We start from the raw sequence: 19,937 nt of genomic DNA, 5'->3' as shown, positions 1-19,937 counted from the left end.
GGTTTTTTTTTTTTTTTTTTTTTTTTTTTTTTTTTTTTCTTTTGCTTCTGGGGAATTGAGTGGGATCTACGCCATCGTTTTCCTCGCAATTTACTGGAATCTTTCCACCATTTTAATCACTCCCAGCTTTTTACACACCAAATTGAAGGCTTCTAAGGAGAGAGGAAGAATTGGGAATAGGAAAAGAAAAAAGGCGCGCCGGTAAAGCCAGATGTGTCGGCGGAGATCAATACAAAGCCAAAATCTCGGACCTACGTGCCGTTATTGCTCGTATGGAATCACGTGCCACGCGCCCTATGAGGTGTTATTCTGCTTTCAGTGGATTGGATCGTGTGAGTCACGCGACGAGAGTGAAAATGGGGAAGGGGATATTAGATTGAATTTTTTTTAACAAGAAATAAAAAATTGAAAATTGGGTCAGCTGTTTTCTTGGGGGGTTTTGATAAATGGACAGGTGGCGTCATGGAATTTGCGTGGTCCCGCGTTTGAGAAACAAAGACGGCATGAATTTTGATTCCTAATCTAAATCTATATTTGGGGATCCACTTCTAATCTTTTCAAACTTATCAGTTATTTTTCACTGAATCAACCCTTTTTCTTCTAATTACATTACTTTTATGGAATTTTCACTTTTCTCCACGTTTTCTACGTAATTATCTCATGGCCCACCTACCAAATTTCTCTCTATCGCTTTCTTTTATATCACGCTGCAAGATTTTCATCAATTTAAAAAATTTGGAACTACAATCATATTTGTTCATACATAATGAGAATCTACATCAAATGTCTCTAGTAGATGCGTTTTTAAATGACGGCAATATATTTGAAAGTAAACTTAAAAAAAATTAGCACAATAGTTAGGATTTGATTTCACCAAACTTGTGGATAACTTTAGAATTGTTAGTTTATTTTGCAACATACGCCAATTGAATTGTAATATTTGGTTCACCATCCGCAAGGCCAACTCCATCGTCCAAGGGTTTGACATGTGCGTGTCCACGGCGCCGCCAATCCCCAACCCGTTTCACAACAGTACATAGCAGTACTCCAAGAGCAATACTTCCTGAAACGATGAACAAACCTGCGAAAGGCCAAGGCCCCAAACGCGACGTCCCATCAACTTGGCTTAATAGAGAACAATTGAAGGTAGACAGCAACATTGTATCTAATTGCGGCATTTTTCTTCTCTCAATTAGTTCAATGATCGATGTCGACACGTCCACAGCTAAAGTTGAACCTTTTGGAAAAGCCTGCACCATAAAAACTCTTCCTTTATTAAAAATCATTACTGAAACATCGAAAGAGATTATTAATTAAACTTACAAAACCGATGCCACCCAGATCGAAAGTAGCTGCTGTGGTGTAGCCTTTGCAGTACTTAGCAAGAAAGACCTTGGCATGAGGAGTTATGAAGAAAGCTGCTTGAATTTCTCCATTGTCAAAGGCCTTTGGATAATCATCAATGGAAGAGAGGGTCTTAATATTATCAGGAGAAATCTGCAAGACGTTGTTTAGATATCGCATGATAAAGGAATGAAAGTTGCAGCCCACAGTTGCGTTTGTTTGCCTCAATGTTTCAATATCTACAACCGAGGGAGCAAATCTCGACACTGTCATCATGGAGGTAAGGCTTGCAGTGAAACTTGAGGTTACCACAAGAATTACAAACAGCCATGGCGCTAACACCAGCCGAGCTAAACCACCGCCCACCTCTTCCCCTGCATGTGCATTCATAACAATTTTTGGTTGTTTTAGACAGGAAAAAAGTACTCAAAAACAAATTTTGGTTGTTGATCTTACTATGTGCGTTAAAGACGACAGATATTGCAAACCAGAGCATGTCGCCGATTCCTGATTTCAACCTTTCACTTTCTGGCCTAACAAACCAGACAACAGAGATTATGAACATATGGGACAATGGCAATATTATCCACATTGTGGTAGTAAATGTTTTCATGAAGACCCATATTTCTTTCCAATTCCTTTTCTCTTCTTTCACTATCATAAGAAGCCCAGACACCATATATGACTCTGTGAAGTCCACATATTGAAATCGGTCTGCAAATATTCCGATATCTCCCACTGCAGCATCCAAACCCTGATACAAAAAAACAGAGCATATTCATATAAATAGATATATCTTTTCGATTATAAACTAAGAATTTATTAAGTGTATAGAAGAAATGTTTTGTTTTCACCCTTTATTTACCTTTGGGTGGACTTGCTTTACCAATTCATCATAGGAGCCATTGAAGGGAACCAAGTGGTAATGCAATGGATAAGGCAGGTTTTTTACGACAGCTTCAAACACAGAAATGGAATATCCAGAGATGTAAACCCCATTGATGTGATCGTATGATACTTTCACAAATTCGTGAAAAGTATTGTTGGCTGGAACTCCAATTTTTAAGATTCTGGGTACTTCAGAATTAGAGTCAAGATTCATCCGTCGTTTCAATCCTGTTTGTTCATTCCCTTCCCAGAAAACGAATCTTGGAAATTCCAAAACCCCATTTCTAATTTCTTCATCTTCCATCAAGCTGTTGAAAAATCCCACCTTTTGTCTCCAGAATCCCATCTCTTTGTAGCTCTTACCCACCACGTAAATGATTTCAAAAGTGGGTGGTTGCTTCAACGTACCATTCTCGAATCCTATGCTACCACTAAGGCCTTCAAATTCAGTGGCTAGAATTTGCTTCAACAGTTGTTTGTTGCTGAAATTTCCTTGCAATTTATCCATGGCTGCGGCCACGGCCCATGATGCGTCGTAAGCTCGAAGGGCAAAGATGCTCGGCTCCGCACTTTTCTCCTCCTCTTCCTCTTCTTCATCATGATGGTGATATTCTAAACGATACATTCTACGGAATTTTCTTCTGAATTTCTTGAATGAATCTTTGGAATGGTTAAAATAAGTTCGAAACCCGATGACACCCTGCATGTTATAGAAATGAGAGGAATCTGAAGAATCCATAAGACTGGATATCTCATCTCCAACAATCCAAACGAATCCATTATCCATCATGTTCATCCTTTTTGCTCTGTGAAAGAGGAGTTTGGCCAACTCTATGGAAAATTGCACCACAATGAACACCCTGTTCCTGTCACGACCCATGAGACTTTTGAGCTTCTCCTCAATCACGGCTTCTGTATGCGAGGAAGAGAAGGCAGAGATCTGCTCAATCTCTGCATTGAAAACTCTAAGTTCGTTGGAGAGGAGAGTCAAGGCCTCCATGTTGATCCACATGTCGTTTCTGTTCTCATAGATTACAGTAACTTTATGCCACTGAAAATGTCCGACGAGGGCGGCTGCACACTGCATGTGGAAGGTGATGTGGTGAGCCATTTGAATGAAGGAAGGCGGCGGCAATAGAGGAGGAACAGAAGCAGCAACTGGGAGCGATATGATGGCAATATCAACGCTGGTTTTGTTAATCTCGGAGATTAATTGCATTTCTTGGAAAGTAAATGCTCCAAGAATGGCACTCACTTCTTTGCTGCTAATCAAATCCAAAGCTGAAATAAATTATAATACTAATTAGAGAATCATTAGTATGACCAAATCATTGGTATTCATATATGAATCCTCGAGCGATGAACTATAAAAGCAACTATAAAGTTTAAGTCACATCATATTTGGTGAAATATTATTCTGTTCTTGTTGTTAACTTTGACATATTTAGTGTTGATAACTACACATTTTTCTATGAATTAATTTTGATATTGACATGACATAAATATATTAAGTTATGAGCTTGACTTAACATCACCTTATTATCTGTTTGTTTGTTTTTGTTTAAAATAAAATTAATCTTGTTGGGAGGCAAGAAGATGACGAACATGCTCATGCTTCTTGGATTTGTTTTTTTATTTAATATTTTGTTGTTAATTCAATTTATTTTATGTAATAAATTAAATTAAATTCTTTTAAAATAAGTCTTAAACTCACACCGGTGTCATAGTTAATAAATATTTCTTGTCAGCTTGAAAAAAAATCAAGTTAGTTTCCTGTTAGTTGTTTGGAGTTAAATACTTCAAATTTAAAATTTAAAATTAAAAGATTCCAACGGAAGTCAAATTTAATTAATCAAGCGTATTTATCTTAAATTATAACAAGATAACGACTTGTGTATATTTGTCATTTTTAAGAAATATATTCTCGATCAAAATGAAGCCTTCAAATTTCAATTAATAAATTGAGAAGATTATAAGATGTTCGACAAAATAAAAAAAATGAAATTATGCGAGATGTATCTAACTCAAATATTCCGTTTCATTTTAAAAGCAAATCTTTTAGCTCGGAATTTACTTCAATTTACTATTTCTTATGTATTAAAACGGTTAGCATTTTAGAGGGCTTTGAAAACAAAAATTAATTAGAGTTGGCTTATAATTATTTGGTTTTTAAAAATTATGGTTTGGTTCTATAATTTCATGATTTTTTTTTTGAATTTATAGCTAAATTAGAAAAAAAATCTAAAACTTATTTTTAAAAATTTTAAAATCTTACTAAAATATGATACAAGTCTTCAAAAGGCTGATTAGTTAAAAATAGGGGAAAAAAGGTTGATCCGTTTGTAAGTTTAGGAGTTCATTAATAACTCTGACCGTACTTAATCCTATAATATTGTCTACTTTCAACATAAACTTTTATTACTTTGCTTTTATTTTGTAAAAAAAGGTTTCGTAACAATGAAAATAGTATTCTTACTTATAAACTCATGATCTTTCTCAGAATTAGCTAGTGTGAGACTCCTCGTTTCAATAATTACTTATGAAACGCGAGTAAGACAATACAAAAACTTACCCGAAGTTATAGCACGGGCGGAGTTGGCATTCGAATGGTTATGAAGCAGCTCCAACTTTGGAAAGGAAGTTGAAGAGGGGAAGGAATGGAGAGCCATTTCCATGGCTATCTTCTGTTGTCTTCCAATCCTCGAACACTGATCTGTAACGCCACCCACATGGCTGTTTATTGCCTTGCCTTCTTCCATCATCACCAGAAGCAACAGAAATAGAAACCCCACAAAAGTGGAAACCCAAGGCTTTGTTGTACCCATGGCCTTGCAATTTCAACACTTTCCATACATGGTCGGGTTTGATAAACAGATAGTTAAATAGGTGATTGAAAAAATCTGATAAAACCCACATTTAGTATTAAAATTTTGCGTCTTAAATAAATTTGTTGAGGCTGAACGGTTCAAAGTATGTGAGTTTGGAGGAGGAGGGGAGGAAGGCGAGTGGAAGAACATCAAGATAGTTTTTTCTTGTTTTTGTACCACTATAGGTGAAGATATCGAAAATGATATATTTTATATTAGTAGCTCTGGAAAAGATAGTGTAAGCTTAATGATTTAAACATAATTGTAATTATTAATTAATGAGAAAGCAGGCGTTGATTCTTTATTTTGAGCAATTCAACCCAACCAATATCTAGTTTAATACTGCAAATCCCGTGTACAGTGCAGTGTAGAAAGAAGAATGAATAATATTGTACTGGGAATAATAATAATTAATTAAGAGTGATTAGCAGCTCAAATACAATAAAGTTTAAAATATGGTTATTATATTGAAGTAAGATTTGTTGGTGGAAGCTTAAAAGGAAAGTTGGTGGAAGAAATATTGGCCCTGGGAGAGAGTTGAATGAAGATACAAGAAATTCAATTGAAAATACAAATTATTTATTTGGTTGAAGTTAAAATTAATATGATTCCACCATATATTATATTATATTGTATTGTATTATATTAGGTTGGAGGGATCCCCTTGTTTAGGTCTTCTTGTCCCTCCTCACGACATAAGGGCAAGAAAAGGAAGAAATTCATTGGTTTTCATTTTCTTTTTCGAAACGTAGAGAGTCGGGCGAAGAAGAAAACACCCGCAGATCATCATCGAAATCAGGTTGAATCTGAGTTTGGATCGAACCTAGTACCCAAGTGCGTGACCCACAGAAGCTCGCGGTCTAGATCTCATGGCAGCTTCCACCCAGAGATAGAGTCAGACCTAGATCCCAACCGCTAAAGTAAAGAACGCTCATTATTAGAAGTCAATAGGGGAAATGAAAAATAAATGTAACATTACCATATAAATATATATATTATTCTTACATATGAGAGTTTATATATAGGTGGAAGTCAATTATAGGACAGTTGGGTTAGCTAGCTATGTTTAGTATTTGGTGGATCATTTGGCTGGCCCTGGGGACGGTCTTGCGCATGGCCATTTCTATCGTCCATGGGTTTGAGTTGTGCACGTCTATGGCGCCACCAGATTCTAACCCGTTTGAGAACGGAACATAGCAGTACTACAAGAGCAATACTTCCTGAAATGATGAATAAACCTGCGAAAGGCCAAGGCCCCAAACTCGACGTCTCATCAACTTGGCTCGATAAAGAAAAATTGAAGGTGGACAACATTGTTTCTAACTGTGGCATCTTTCTTCTCTCTATTAGTTCAATGATCGATGTCGATATGTCCACTGCTAAAGTTGAACCTTTTGGAAAAGCCTGCAGCTAAAGTTGAATCGTGAGCTATATTGTAACAGTTCAAACTCACTCACCGCGAGTAAATATTGTTTTTTTAAAACTTTTTCTTTTGGATTTTCCTTCGAGGTTTTAAAATGCGTGGGAGGTTTCCACGCCACGATAAAGAATGTTTCGTTCTCCTCTCCAACCGATGTGGGATCTCGCAATCCACCCCCTTGGAGCCAACCATTGTCTGGTGTCTGGCTCTAAAACCATTTGTAACCGCTCAAATCCATACTATTAGATATTGTCCTCTTTGAGCTTTCTCTTTTGGGCATCCCCTCAAGGTTTTAAAATGCTGGGGAGAGGTTTCTACACCCTGTCGGGAATCCAACAGATGTGAAATCTCACAATACACCCCCTTGGGGCCAGCATTTTTGCTGGCACATTGCCCGGTGTCTGACTCTGACACCATTTGTAACAGCTCAAACTCATCACTCACAAATATTGTCATCTTTAAACTTTTCATTTTGGGTTTCCCCTAAAAAACGTGTGTATGGGGAAGAGGTTTCCACGCTCGTGTAAGGAATATTTTCTTCCCTTCTACAACAGAGGTGTGATATCACATATATTGTTTCAATTAATCTCATTACTAAAACATAGAAAGAGATTATAAATTAATATGAATTAAACTTACGAAACCGATGCCACCCAGATCGAAAGTAGCTGCTGTGGTGTAGCCTTTGCGGTACCTGGCAAGAAAGACCTTGGCATGGGGAGTTATGAAGAAAGCTGCTTGAATGTCTCCGTTGTCAAAGGCCTTTGGATAATCATCAATGGTAGCGAGGGTCTTAATATTATCAGGAGGGATGTGCAAGACATTGGTTAGATATCGCATGATGAAAGAATTAAAGTTGCAGCCCACAGTTGCGTTTGTTTGCCTCAATGTTTCAATATCAACAACTGATGGAGCGAATCCCGAAACTGTCATCAGTGAGGTAAGACTTGCACTGAAACATGAGGATACCACAAGAATTACGATCAACCATGGCCCTAACACCAGCCGAGCTAAGGCACCATCCACTTCGTCCCCTGCATATGCATTTATGACAATTTGTTGTTGTTCATAGGCAACAGTTTCAAACACCCAAATAATAATAACAATAATGATAATCTTACCATTTGCGTTAAAAAGGACAGATATTGCAAACCAGAGCATATCACCGAATCCTGATTTCAACCCTTCACTTTCTGGCCTAACAAACCACACAACAGAGATTATAAACATATGGGACAGTGGCAATATTATCCACATTGTCGTAGAAAATGTTTTCATGAATACCCATATTTCTTTCCAATCCCTTTTCTCTTCTTTCACTATCATAAGAAGCCCAGACACCATATATGACTCTGTGAAGTCCACATATTGAAATCGGTCTGCAAATATTCCGATATCTCCCACTGCAGCATCCAAACCCTGATACAAAAAAACAGAGCATTTTCATATAAATAGACCAATCTTTTCGATTATATACTAAGAATTACTGAAAAACGAAAGTGTATAGAAGAAATGTTTGGTTTCCCCCCTTTATTTACCTTTGCGTGGACTTGCTTTACCAATTCATCATAGGAACCATGGAAGGGGACCAACTGGTAATGCAATGGATAAGGCAGGTTTTTTACGACAGCTTCAAACACAAAGATGGAATATCCAGAGATGTAAATCCCATTGATGTGATCGTAAGATACTTTCACAAATTCGTGAAATGTATTGTTGGCTGGAACTCCAATTTTTAAAACTCTGTATACTTTAGAATTCGAATCAATATTTATCCGTCGTTTCAATCCTGTTTGTTCATTTCCTTCCCAGCAAACCAATCTTGGAAATTCCAAAACTCCATTTCTAGTTCTTTCGTTTATAATGCTCATAATTTCTTCATCTTCCATCAAGCTTTTGAAAAATCCAACCTTTTGTCTCCAATAACCCATCTCTTTGTAGCTCTTACCCACCACGTAAATGATTTCAAAAGTGGGTGGTTGTTTCAACGTACCATTCTCGAATCTTATGTTCCCACTAAGCCCTTCAAATTCAGTGGCTAGGATTTGCTTCAACAGTTGTTTGTTGCTGAAATTTCCTTGCAATTTATGCACGGCTGCGGCCACGGCCCATGATGCGTCGTAAGCCCGAAGGGCAAAGATGCTCGGCTCCGAATTTTTCTCCTCCTCTTCCTCTTCTTCATCATGATGCTGATATTCTAAACGATACATTCTACGGAATTTGCTTCTGAATTTCTTGAATGAATCTTTGGTATGGTCAACATAAGTTCGAAACCCAATGACCCCCTGCATGTCATAGAAATTAGATGAATCCAAAGAATCCAGAAGACTGGATATCTCATCTCCAACAATCCAAAAGAATCCATTATCCATCATTTTCATTCTTTTTGCTCTGTGAAAGAGGAGTTTGGCCAACTCTATGGAAAATTGCACCACAATGAACACCCTGTTCCTCTCACGACCCATGAGACTTTTGAGCTTCTCCTCAATCATGGCTTCTGTATGCGAGGAAGAGAAGGCAGAGATCTGCTCAATCTCTGCATTGAAAACTCTAAGTTCGTTGGAGAGGAGAGTCAAGGCCTCCATGTTGATCGACATGTCGTTTCTGTTCTCGTAGATTACGGTAACTTTATGCCACTGAAAATGTCCGACGAGGGCGGCTGCGCACTGCATGTGGAAGGTGATGTGGTGAGCCATTTGAATGAAGGAAGGCGGCGGCAACAGAGGAGGAACAGAAGCAGCAACTGGGAGCGATATGGTGGCAATATCGACGCTGGTTTTGTTAATCTCGAAGATAAATTGCATTTCTTGGAAAGTAAATCCTCCAAGAATGGCACGCACTTCTTTCCTGCTAATCAGATCCAAAGCTGAAATGGAAAATAAATATAAATTACAGCTCTAATTTGAGAATATTTAACAGCTCTAAGAAAATAATTTTATGGTGAAAATGCTAATTTAATTTCTTCTTCCTCCTTTATAATTTTCTTTTTTCTTCTTCTTGTGGTGTTTTGTCTGTTTGTTTTTTATTTAAAAGTTAAATTAAATTGATCTTGTTGAATGCCAAGAAGAAGACGAAAAGGCTGATGATTATGATTTTTGGATTTGTTTTTTCTTTTCTTTTATTAATTTAATTTAATTTTAATATTTAGTCCTAATAAATTAAAATAAATTCTCTTTTAATAAGTCGTTAAATGCCACGTAACCCGCCTTGTAGTTAATAATTATTATCATGTCACCCTAACAAAATGTTGGAAAAAGAAATCAAGTTAGTGAGATTATCCTAAATTTTTGGAGTTGCTTTCAAAATTTAAAATGTAAACAAACTATTTTATATTTTTTAAATTATAATAGAATATATAATGACTTATGTAGCATCCTCATTCGTAACAAAATAATATTATTGATCAAATTGCAAATAATAAATTGAGAAGATTGTGAGATCTTTGAACAAAATAAAAAAAAATGGAATTAGGTGAGGTATCTAATTCAAGTATTTTGTTTTATTTTGAAACCTACAAATTTTTAGTATTTAAAAAACCCAAGAAATATTATTTTAATGCATCAATTCCTTCATATCTCAGCACAGGCATGATTTCTTCATTGAACTGAGATATTAGCCAATTTTCAAAAATAATAATAATAAATAAACTCGAGAATTATTGAGAGAAGTAGTCTCAGATTGACTAATTAAGAGGAAGATCATGAATTTATAACTAAAAAACGCCATCTCCATTGGCATGAGACCTTTTGGAGAAAGAAAAAGCAAAATCACGAGAGTTTATGCTCAAAGTGGATCATATCATATCATTGCGAAGGTTCGTGATTCCTAACATAGTATTAGAGCTATGACTTTGACTAAACCACTTATAGAAAATCCCCGAGTGTTAAACAGTAAAGTTGTGAGCCTCAAAGGTGACTCAAGTGTCGAACAAAATGTGTACTTTGTTCGATAACTCTAGAGAAGGAGTCGAGCCTCGGTTTCGATTAAGGGAAGATTGTTCGAGAGCTCTCTAAAATGAGGCCTCGGGGAAGGCTCTGACACTCAAAGTGGACAATATCATAACAGTGCTGAAGTTTGTGATTCCTAACAACTTCGAGTATACTTCAATATACATATATATTTTTTTTTTCTTTTTTTCTTTCTAAAAAAGTGAAAGGGTATTAGTGTTAGTTCTCAAAATTTATGGTTAAGGAAGTTTGTGAAAAGTAAACTTTTTAAAAAGTTACTCTTTTAGATGCAAAGTTATAATATATAAAAAAGCTTTCTTGGGTTGACTGGGTTGTAATTTTTTTGGTACGGTTTTATCCAGAGAGAAGAAGGTGAGTTGGAAATCCAGAAACTTACCAGAAGTCATAGCGCGAGCCGAGTTGCCATTTGAGTCGTTATGAAGTAGCTTCAACTTTGGAAAGGAAGTTGAAAAGGGGAAGGAATGGAGAGCCATTTCCATGGCTATCTTGTGTTGTCTCCCAATCCTCGAACTCTGATCTGTAACGCCACCCACATGGCTGTTTATTGCCTTGCCTTCTTCCATCTTCACCTGAAGCAACAGAAATAGAAACCCCACAAAACAGGAAACCCAAGGCTTTGTTGTACCCATGGCCTTGCAATTTCAACGCTTTCCAAACTCAGTCGGGTTTGATAAACAGATAGTTATATAGCTCTGTTTTTAAAACAATTTTGTTGAGGTTGAACGGTTCAACCTATGTGAGTTTGGGGGAGGAGGGGACGAAGGAGAGTGGAAGAGCATCAAAATTAGTTTTTTTTTATATATATAATGGGATTTGATGATACAAAATTGATTACCAAAACTACAGTTGCGTTGACTGAGATTATCTTCTATTTTTCTTTTCATTTCATAGGTTGAAGGATTGATGAAGAGGAGTGTTTAAAAGCAAACCAATTGGGGAAATGGGTTTTGGTTGAAAAGGGGTTTTTGGCTGAAAAGGGGTTTTTGGTTGAAAAGGGGTTTTGGATCCACCGCAGCTTCATTAATGCGAGATGAGTAGCTGTGAATAAAACTGCGATGGAGGCAATGACACCTGAAAACAGGAACAGCCCGGCAAAAGGACCGGGTCCTAAACCCGATCCCCCGTCTAAGCTTTTGTGGTTTGAGCAATTGAAAGTAGATAGCAATGTGGCCTCGAAATCCGGCATTTCTCTTCTTTCGATCAGCTCCGCGATTGACAAGGATATGTCCAAAGTGAGGGGAGATCCTTTGGGAAAAGCCTGCATACATGCATAAACCCAAACCATGATTTTGAAATTAAATTAAATTAAATAAGAGAGAATAATGAAGAAGAAGGTAAGTTAGTGTATAGATTACAAAACCCATGCCGACCAGGTTGAAGAGGGTGAGTTTGGTGAGGCCTTTGCAGTACTTAGCGAGGAAGATTCTTGCATGAGGAGCTGTGAGAAGGGCCGCTTGGATCTCTCCCGTTTCCAAGGCGATTGGGAACAAATCCACGGAGGGGAGTTGTTTCACATTCTCTGGGGGAATAGAGGCCTGAGATAAGAATCGCATCACTATAGAGTTTTGTGTGCATCCCACTGTCGCATTCTTCAGTTTCAGTGATTCAATGTCGTAAACCGGTGGTTTGGACATGGTGATTGTCATCATGGACGACAGGCTGGCTGTGAAACTAGATGTTATTATGAGGATGGCGAATAGCCATGGCCCCAACACCAATCGAGCCAATCCACTCTTTATTGGTTCTCCTGCAATTCATTCAATACATCTTATTATTATGAGTTTATAAGAAATGAATACATCTCCATTGTTACGAGACCTTTTTGGTACGAGGCCTTTTGAGACGCCCAAAACAAAAGCATGAAAGCTTATGTTCAAATTGAATAATATCATACCGTTTTGAAGACTTATTATTTCTAACATGTTATTAGAGCAGTCATGTCTGTCAATAGAATCATAGTGAATCTCGAAGGTGTAGTCAAAAGTGACTCAAGCGTCGAATCAAAGGGTGTACTTTGTTTGAGGACTCTAAAGAGGAGTCGAGCATCGATTAATGAGAGGCTATTGTTCGATGACTTATAGGCCTCAAAGGGGAGGATTGTCGGGAATTGTTGCGAAGGCGAACGCAAAAGCAAAAGCATGAGAAGTTGCATGCAAATAAAATACTTACCATGGGCATAAAAAAGGACAGACACAGAGAACCACAGCATGTTTCCAAAACCCCTCAATGCATCATTATGTTCGCGCTCAATCAGCCAAATGACAGAGCTTACAAATATATGCATGGAAAGCATTATGAGCCACATTTGTGCATTGAAAGCTTTCATGAAAAGCCATAATTGCGTCCACTCCAATGGCTTCTCCTTCACTATCATCACCACTGCATTTTCCAAATATGGCTCAGAAAATTCCACATACTGGAGTCGATGCGCCACTATCCCAAAGTCTCCTATGGCTCCATCAAACTCCTTTTTCTCCACTTTTTGCATCAAACTATCGTAAGTCCCATTGTAGGGAACCAACTCGTACGGCAAAAAGTAAGGCAAATTGTGTGCAACTGCTTTAAACACAGAAATGGAGTATCCCGCGATATGAGGAGGCGCCCCATCCGTGTGATTATAGTTCACATGAACCATATCAAGGAAAGTAGCCGTGGTTGGAACCCCCAACTTCAATACCTTCTTTCCGTACCTAAAATCCCATCCCCTTGGCACCCTTCTGCCGTTACCTGGCCACACCACTAGGCCCCATGAATCGATGGTTACGTTTCCTGCTCTTGTTTGTTGGGGTAATTTATCACAAAATCCAAATTCTGGGGACCAATATGCAATCTCTCTATAGCTTTTACCCACAACGTTAATGATTTGGAAGATGGGTAATTGTGACAATATGCCATTCTTAAAGCTGACCACACCGCTTACACCTTCAAATTTACTTTCAACCACTTTCTGCGCCCATTCATTTCCTTGCAACTTGTCCATGGTGGAGGCAATGGCCCAATATGCATCGTAAGCTCGAAGTGCAAAGATACTTGGCTCACCTTGTCCTTCTTCTTCTGGGAATTCAGATAAATAATCCCTCCGGAATTGGGTTTTGAATTTCTTGAAAGACCTTCTTCTTTCTCCATAATTGATCTTACACCCAATTACGCCTTGTAAGTTATGGAAAACAGAGGAATCTAAAGAATCAAGAAGGTTGGCCATCTCATCCGCAACAATCCACACGTACCCATTTGTCATCATGTTCAATTTGGTTGCTTTTTTGAAGAGAAGGGTGGCTAACTCCATTGAAGATTGCACCAAAATGAACACTCTGTTACTGTTACTGCTAAGGTTCATAAGCTTCTCTTCGATGAGTAGCTTAGGATCTGATAAAGAGAAAGCAATGTGATTTTCAATCTCTGAGTTGGCATCTCGAAGTGAATCAGAGAGGAGCTTTAGAATTGCCAGATTGGTCGTAAAGTCGTTATTCCTCTGCTCGTACAGAGCAGTAACTCTCTGCCACTGGAATTTGCCAACTATGGCTGCAATGCATTGCAGTTGGTGGGTGATATCGTTACCCATTTGAATAAACGACGACGTCTGAATTGGGTTCGTCTGTGGCGGTACTAAGGAAGCTGAACGTAACGACATTATAGCGATATTCATCGAGGCTTTATGAAGCTCGAAGATTGAAGATACTTCCTCCCTAGTCAATGTTCCAAACATGGCTTCCACTTCTTTGTTGGTAGTTGGATCAAAAGCTGGTATGAAAGTAAATAGTTATGTATTTTTTAATAAATGAGGTTGAGGGAAGGTGGATGTTACCTGCAGCGGTTGCGTGGGCGGAGTTATCCGGCGAAGTCACAAGGAGAAGCTCCACTGAATGGCATGAATTAAGAAAACGATAATGTTTGGAAGCCATCTGAATGGCCACAATCTGTTCTCGCCCCACCCTTGAGCTATTATCAGCAATAACTCCCATCCTTACACCTCTTTTTGGGTTGTTGGAATCACATCTCAAGTGGGTTTCGTGGGTTTCATTAGTCTTAGCTTCTGTGGAGGATCCGTCCAACAGGACAAACCCAACCGCTAAGCAAAAGAAGCAAAGAGCCCGGAACATGATAACTTGTTGTATTTTTTTTTCAGGGTTTTGGACTAATAACAAATATAATCATCTGCTGACAATTATATGAGGAAAATACCAGTTTTGGGCATTGAATTTTGAAAGAGAAAGGGGAAGGGGCTAAGGAGATTGTGTTGGACGATTCTTTCAAACACTTACCTTTCAAGTTGGAATTTTGGGAACGAGAGGGGTTTTGTCGGTCTTTTTTCTACTACAAAATGGAAAACTTTAGTACAAGATAGAATCAAAATAAATGAGTAAAGACGAGTCCACACGTTACAAATTTTCTCCACCTTGCTAGGAAGGGAGTTCGGAAGAAACAAGGAAAAACAGGCGCACTACATCGCAACTAAACTATCGAACATATGGACAGACTTAGAGAATTATTAAACCATTTCAAAACAATTGGTTGCGCGAGCTTGTGATCAAGTGGGGGCATTAATGTGTTGCCCAAGTTGGGAGCATTAATGTGATGGGACAAGAGTGTGCTTGGTCAAATCCAAGCCCGACTTATCTCAAGTCCGCTTATTCCAAGGAACGAATTCACCAACAATGGCTGCAAGGCACCGTATTTGTTGGGTGATATCGTTAGCCATTTGAAGAAATGACGTCGGAATCTGCTTCGTCGGTGGTGGTACTATGGAAGCTGAAGATAACGATATGATAGGGATATTCTTGGAGGCTTTGTGGAGCTCAAAGATTGAAGATACTTCCTCCCTTGTCAATGTTCCAATCATGGCTTTCACTCTTTTGTGTGTAATTAGATTTAAAGCTGTTATACAGATAAACAATTAGATTATAAAAAAAAAAAAAAAAAAAAAAAAACTTTGAACAATTTTGATATATTTAATTAACATTTGGAATTTTTTTCTTTTTTAGGAATTTCAAAGTTTTAGGATTGAATAAGTTGATGGTTAGAAATCATGTCTCTTTCACAATCTTTAAGATATTGTCGCGTCTACTTTGAGTATAAATTCTAGTGATTTTGTTGTGGGTTCTCCTAAATTAGTCAATGTAGACTCTCTCCCAACAATTCTCAACAGTGACGATAGAATGAGCGGTAGAGAAATGGTTGATCTTACCGGTAGCGACAGCCTGAGTGGAGTTGTCGGGAGAATCCTCGAGGAGGAACTCAACCTTGTGGCATGAATTAGAAAAAAGAGGATATTGTTTGAAAGCCATGTGAATGGCTACAATCTGTTCCCTCCCCACTCTTGAGCTATTATCAGCAATAACTCCCATCTTCACTGCTCTTTTTGGGTGGTCGCCGGAACATCTCAGGTGGGTTTCATTAGTCTGAGGCGTTGAGCACAAGCCATCCAACACCAGAAACCCAACCAAACAGAAGAAGTAAAGAGATGGAAACATAGTGTATGGTCAAGTTTTGGAGATGAGAAATTGTGAGACATCTTATCCTCCACCCAATTAGACAATGAGAAACTTCCTCTAGCATTAATGACGCAAGACTTCGATGCAAGAAGACTGCAAGCATCTTGTCTGGAAAGAAAATGGTTGGATAATTACAGGTCTTGGTCCATGGGAAAGAAATTAGTGAAGGAAGGTATTATATTGTGGCCAATATTGCTTGGCCCACAGCTATTAATGAATGATTGTCTTTAAAGCATATATATTCCAAATAAAAACAGCACATTCGATGGAATATTCTCTCCTACTTGACTTACAACACTGACTTGGAATTATTTGTTGCAAAAAACAACACTAAATCACAGCTGAATGTATCTAAACGCGCCTCCATATTTAATGAACAATACTAAAACAGGGTTGTAGAATGTGTCTACAACTGTTCTTGGATGTAGGCCTGGTCTAAGGTACGGTCTTGTGGGGTCCAATGGAGTTTTGAATCCAGCCCCAGTTTGGGTATCATGAATTGTAGGCCAATATATAACAAAACGAACAAAGCAATAGAGCCACAAACAAAGAATAGGCCTAGGAAAGGTCGAGGTCCTAAGCCCACCCTATTTCCTTCGTTAGCTGAAGGGCAATTGAAAGAGTTGAGTAGGGTTTTTTCCATTTGTGAGATATTGTTTTGTAGGGTTAATTCGGCGATGGATTTAGAAACCTTGGCAGCAAAATCTGACCCCTTTGGAAATGCCTATTATGAAATAAAATATTTTGGTTATTTTAAAAATTAATTTTGAATGAACAAATTTGAGTGTAATTTTGAAGGGAATAATATATATGATACTCACAAAGCCGATCCCGCCGAGCTTGAAAGAGGAAACGCCTTTGGTGTAGCCTCGGCAATTCTTTGCGAGGAAAACATCTGCATGGGGGCTTATGAAGAAAGCAGCCTTAATGGTATTATCCTCAAATGCCTTTGGGTAATTATCTAAGGACTCCATCCTCTTAATATTTGATGATTCAAATTGGAGGGTATCCTTGAGATAATTGCATATGAAAGACTCCGCATTGCACCCAACCGTGGCATTCATCTCCTTCAACATTTCAACAGTGGTCACCGACGGTTGAGACCAAGAGATCGTCAACATTGACGTCAAGCTCGCTGAGAAACTCGCCGTGACCACGAAAATCGCAAACAACCACGGCCCCAGCACCAACCGAGCCAACCCATTTTTGACGGGCTCTCCTGCATTATAATTGAAGTAATAGATATGGAGATGTATTGTTGTTTATTAGATCATAAGTAGTATTATAAGGGTTTATAAGAAAGGACTTACTTTGCATGTAAAAGATGAGGGAAACAGAAAACCACAGCATGTTTCCAAAACCCTTCAACTCCTCGTTATTCTCACGTTCAATTAACCAAATAAGGGAGGAAATGAAAAGATGCATTGTGGGTATTAACACCCACACTTGAGGCTTAAAAGCATCCATGAAAGCCCACAACTTTCTCCACCTCTCATGCTTCTCCCTTACCACCATCACAATGTCCGTCTTTAAATATGCCACCGTGAAATCCACTTGTTGAAATCGCTTTGCCAGTATTGTTATGTCCCCCACTGCTCCATCGTATTCCTAACACATCACATTCAATTAGTACGATGCCACATCTTATACTCTGATACTCAGAGTAGACAATATCATAGTAATAACAGTTGTGTTACCTTCACGTAGACGGCATCTATCATGTCATTATATGAGTGGTTGAAACGAGCAAACTTGTAGGACGGCATATTTTTAATGTTGTTCATAATCTCATTAAACACGGCAATGGAAAATCCACTGAAATGTTCGGTTCCATTCTCAAACGTGTGCACGTTTACGAATTCTTGACACGCTCCTTGCCCTGGAACAGCAAATGTCAATTGTTTTTCTCCATCACCATCTTCTCTGGTAAAGCTTTCTGATAAATGTCTTACACCCACCATATTTCCCATATTGTTGGATCTAAGAGCTGATTTTTTATTATTTTCCACGAAGCTCTCAGCAAAACCTGATTTGGGTGTCCAAAAAGCAACTGGCTTGTAACTTTGATCCACCACTTTAATGATTTCAAAATTTGGTGATCGAGATATTAACATCCCATTCTTGAATCTCACCATTCCACTAAGCCCTTCAAAATTGCTCTCTAGAATTGTCTCCAATAGTTGATCACTTGAGCTTAAATTATTATCTCCCAAAGTTTTCATGGCTCTGGCGATGGAACGAACCACGTCGTAAGCTCGAACGGCGAAAATACTTGCTTTTATTGGCTCTTTATCTTCTGGATATTCTAAATTGTACATCTTCTTAAACTTGGTTTCGAAGCTCTTGAAGGATTTTTTGGTGTCATTGAAATATGTTCGAAACCCAATAACACCTTCCATTTTGTACAAAAGAGAAGAAGAAGAATCTAAAGAGGGAATGAGATCTAAAACATCATCTGAGACGATCCAGGTATATCCATTTCCAACCATATTCAATTTCTTAGCTTTTGTAAATAGAAGATCAGCCAGCTCTAGAGAAAGTTGTGTTACTACAAAAACCCCATTCCTTTGGCTCTTCATAGCACTTTTCAATTCATTTTCAATCAATATTTCAGCTTGATTGGAGGAAGAAGATAAGGCCAGACGGTGATCGATCTCTACGTTTACCAATCGAAACGAATCGAAGAGACGATCGACCGAGATGGAAGAATATTCAGAGGGATGATCAATATTTGTGATTTCATAAAAGACAGTGACTTTTGGCGGCAATTGAAAATGGGTCAAAATTGAAACAATGCATTGCATGCGGTGGGTGATGTTGTTGGCCATTTGAATCAAAGATGGGATTTTTTTAGGGTGTAATTGTGTAGCTGAAATGGAAAGGATGGGAACTCCGACAGGAATTTCATGGTCGGAGATGGCAATCAAATCCTGCGCTCTCACTGATCCAATAACTACCGCTTTGACTCCTCCGTTGGTAATGAGATCCAAAGCTGTCGGAAAAACGGTTACTTACTGTTTCTTTACATACGATGATTAAGTTGACTTATAAAGTATTAAAAAAATCACAAATTAAAACAATTATTAAACTTTTATATCATTGAAATTGTTAAATTTTGTATGATTCAATGTTCCACTTGATGATTTATGTTTATATATTAATTAATTAAATCCAAAGTCAAACAATTAGGAAATCTTGTAAGTCTTTCCCTAACATACTCTCCAATCAAATGGTATTTTATAACATAATTATAAAAAAACGACTTATGAAATTTTGTAGCCGTCCAAATCCTATCTTTTCTCTTACTCTATGTATTCATGAATTTTTTATAAGAACATAATTTTAGTCCACGTAATATGTTATTTTATTTTGGAGAAAAAATAATTGCAATTCATGAACTTCTTTTCTAGTAAATAAAGTCGAGTTACGGATGAGTTAGGTTAACCCGAACTAAGGTTTTGGTTTGAATTTTCATTTTGATCGAATCCATAGCATAAAATTAAAATCCATTAATGTTGATAACTTAACAAATTTTCATATTAAAGGAGGTTTTATATCCATTGAAAACGAGGATGTTTAATTTTATTGTGTAAAATAACTATGAGCATGTGAACAAAGGAGATTAAGATAAAGGAGAGTTGAAGGAGAATACCAGAAGAAGTGAAGTTTGGATGAGAATCATGGAGAAGAAGCTCCAACTTATGACAGGAAGAAGACAAATGAAAGTGCCTCAAACCCATCTTCATGGCTACCATCTGCTGCTTCCCAATTTGAGAGCCACTGTCGAAGACAGCTCCAATTCTTGTAGTTTTATTATTTGGTTGGTTTCTTTGACAGTGGAGTCCTTCTGAGCTCAGCAGCAACAGCAAAAGCAACCCCAGAAAGCAGGAGGGGCGGCAGAAGCCATTACGAAGAATCATTTCTTGCACTCTTTTTTTTTTTTTTTTTTTTTTTTTTT

At 37.9% G+C, this 19,937-nt stretch overlaps 4 protein-coding genes across 10 annotated transcripts; all 4 read right to left on the bottom strand.

Annotated features, from left to right (window-relative positions):
* Positions 1–859: 859 nt before the first annotated feature.
* LOC111462745 (glutamate receptor 2.5-like) lies at positions 860–5,255 on the bottom strand. 3 transcript variants are annotated; one of them, XM_023106464.1, is made up of 5 exons: positions 4,805–5,255; positions 2,210–3,513; positions 1,801–2,098; positions 1,324–1,718; positions 860–1,250 (listed from the first exon to the last, which is right to left on the bottom strand). In XM_023106464.1, the coding sequence occupies exons 1-5, from the start codon at positions 5,055–5,057 to the stop codon at positions 906–908; spliced, it is 2,595 nt and encodes an 864-aa protein (XP_022962232.1). In that variant the 5' UTR covers positions 5,058–5,255; the 3' UTR covers positions 860–905. The 3 variants fall into 3 exon arrangements, with proteins under 3 accessions (XP_022962232.1, XP_022962233.1, XP_022962231.1); XM_023106465.1 differs by having other exon boundaries at positions 1,141–1,270; XM_023106463.1 differs by having other exon boundaries at positions 1,141–1,237.
* Positions 5,256–6,130: 875 nt separating this feature from the next.
* LOC111462360 (glutamate receptor 2.1-like) lies at positions 6,131–11,125 on the bottom strand. 2 transcript variants are annotated; one of them, XM_023105888.1, is made up of 5 exons: positions 10,864–11,125; positions 8,058–9,385; positions 7,641–7,938; positions 7,159–7,553; positions 6,131–6,509 (listed from the first exon to the last, which is right to left on the bottom strand). In XM_023105888.1, exons 1-5 carry the CDS (start codon positions 11,114–11,116, stop codon positions 6,156–6,158), a joined length of 2,628 nt encoding a protein of 875 aa, XP_022961656.1. In that variant the 5' UTR covers positions 11,117–11,125; the 3' UTR covers positions 6,131–6,155. The 2 variants fall into 2 exon arrangements, with proteins under 2 accessions (XP_022961656.1, XP_022961657.1); XM_023105889.1 differs by having other exon boundaries at positions 6,131–6,503.
* Positions 11,126–11,263: 138 nt separating this feature from the next.
* On the bottom strand, positions 11,264–16,142 carry LOC111462359 (glutamate receptor 2.7-like). Of its 4 annotated transcripts, XM_023105887.1 has the most exons (5): positions 15,673–16,142; positions 15,208–15,362; positions 12,657–14,076; positions 11,843–12,234; positions 11,264–11,745 (listed from the first exon to the last, which is right to left on the bottom strand). In XM_023105887.1, exons 1-5 carry the CDS (start codon positions 15,956–15,958, stop codon positions 11,368–11,370), a joined length of 2,631 nt encoding a protein of 876 aa, XP_022961655.1. In that variant the 5' UTR covers positions 15,959–16,142; the 3' UTR covers positions 11,264–11,367. The 4 variants fall into 4 exon arrangements, with proteins under 4 accessions (XP_022961655.1, XP_022961652.1, XP_022961653.1 ...); XM_023105884.1 differs by lacking the exons at positions 15,208–15,362; positions 15,673–16,142 and adding an exon at positions 14,293–15,092 and having other exon boundaries at positions 12,657–14,228; XM_023105885.1 differs by lacking the exons at positions 15,208–15,362; positions 15,673–16,142 and adding an exon at positions 14,293–15,092 and having other exon boundaries at positions 11,858–12,234; positions 12,657–14,228.
* A 47-nt stretch (positions 16,143–16,189) lies between these two features.
* Positions 16,190–19,912, bottom strand: LOC111462756 (glutamate receptor 2.5-like). Its single transcript, XM_023106484.1, has 5 exons — positions 19,632–19,912; positions 17,677–18,971; positions 17,290–17,587; positions 16,801–17,198; positions 16,190–16,703 (listed from the first exon to the last, which is right to left on the bottom strand). Exons 1-5 carry the CDS (start codon positions 19,897–19,899, stop codon positions 16,386–16,388), a joined length of 2,577 nt encoding a protein of 858 aa, XP_022962252.1. The 5' UTR covers positions 19,900–19,912; the 3' UTR covers positions 16,190–16,385.
* Positions 19,913–19,937: the final 25 nt, after the last annotated feature.

The sequence above is a fragment of the Cucurbita moschata genome, unplaced genomic scaffold (genome assembly GCF_002738365.1).
Source record: "Cucurbita moschata cultivar Rifu unplaced genomic scaffold, Cmos_1.0 Cmo_Scf00027, whole genome shotgun sequence".
NCBI lineage: Eukaryota > Viridiplantae > Streptophyta > Magnoliopsida > Cucurbitales > Cucurbitaceae > Cucurbita > Cucurbita moschata.
This window is presented reverse-complemented; position numbering and strand designations above follow the sequence as displayed.

What these genes read in the sequence shown, in the direction of transcription:
- LOC111462745 (XM_023106464.1), bottom strand. Translation starts at nt 5,057, where the DNA reads ATGGGTACAACAAAGCCTTGGGTTTCCACTTTTGTGGGGTTTCTATTT. An exon ending in TAAAGCAAGTCCACCCAAAG is followed by an intron (nt 2,099 to 2,209) that starts GTAAATAAAGGG and finishes TTTTTGTATCAG; the next exon opens with GGTTTGGATGCTGCAGTGGG. An exon ending in ATCTGGGTGGCATCGGTTTT is followed by an intron (nt 1,251 to 1,323) that starts GTAAGTTTAATT and finishes TTTATGGTGCAG; the next exon opens with GCTTTTCCAAAAGGTTCAAC.
- LOC111462360 (XM_023105888.1), bottom strand. Translation starts at nt 11,116, where the DNA reads ATGGGTACAACAAAGCCTTGGGTTTCCTGTTTTGTGGGGTTTCTATTT. An exon ending in GGCTCGCGCTATGACTTCTG is followed by an intron (nt 9,386 to 10,863) that starts GTAAGTTTCTGG and finishes TTTCCATTTCAG; the next exon opens with CTTTGGATCTGATTAGCAGG. An exon ending in ATCTGGGTGGCATCGGTTTC is followed by an intron (nt 6,510 to 7,158) that starts GTAAGTTTAATT and finishes ATTCAACTTTAG; the next exon opens with CTGCAGGCTTTTCCAAAAGG.
- LOC111462359 (XM_023105884.1), bottom strand. Translation starts at nt 14,587, where the DNA reads ATGTTCCGGGCTCTTTGCTTCTTTTGCTTAGCGGTTGGGTTTGTCCTG. An exon ending in CGCCCACGCAACCGCTGCAG is followed by an intron (nt 14,229 to 14,292) that starts GTAACATCCACC and finishes CTTTCATACCAG; the next exon opens with CTTTTGATCCAACTACCAAC. An exon ending in TGTCCTTTTTTATGCCCATG is followed by an intron (nt 12,235 to 12,656) that starts GTAAGTATTTTA and finishes AATGAATTGCAG; the next exon opens with GAGAACCAATAAAGAGTGGA.
- LOC111462756 (XM_023106484.1), bottom strand. Translation starts at nt 19,899, where the DNA reads ATGATTCTTCGTAATGGCTTCTGCCGCCCCTCCTGCTTTCTGGGGTTG. An exon ending in TAGATGCCGTCTACGTGAAG is followed by an intron (nt 17,588 to 17,676) that starts GTAACACAACTG and finishes GTGATGTGTTAG; the next exon opens with GAATACGATGGAGCAGTGGG. An exon ending in CCTCATCTTTTACATGCAAA is followed by an intron (nt 17,199 to 17,289) that starts GTAAGTCCTTTC and finishes ATTATAATGCAG; the next exon opens with GAGAGCCCGTCAAAAATGGG.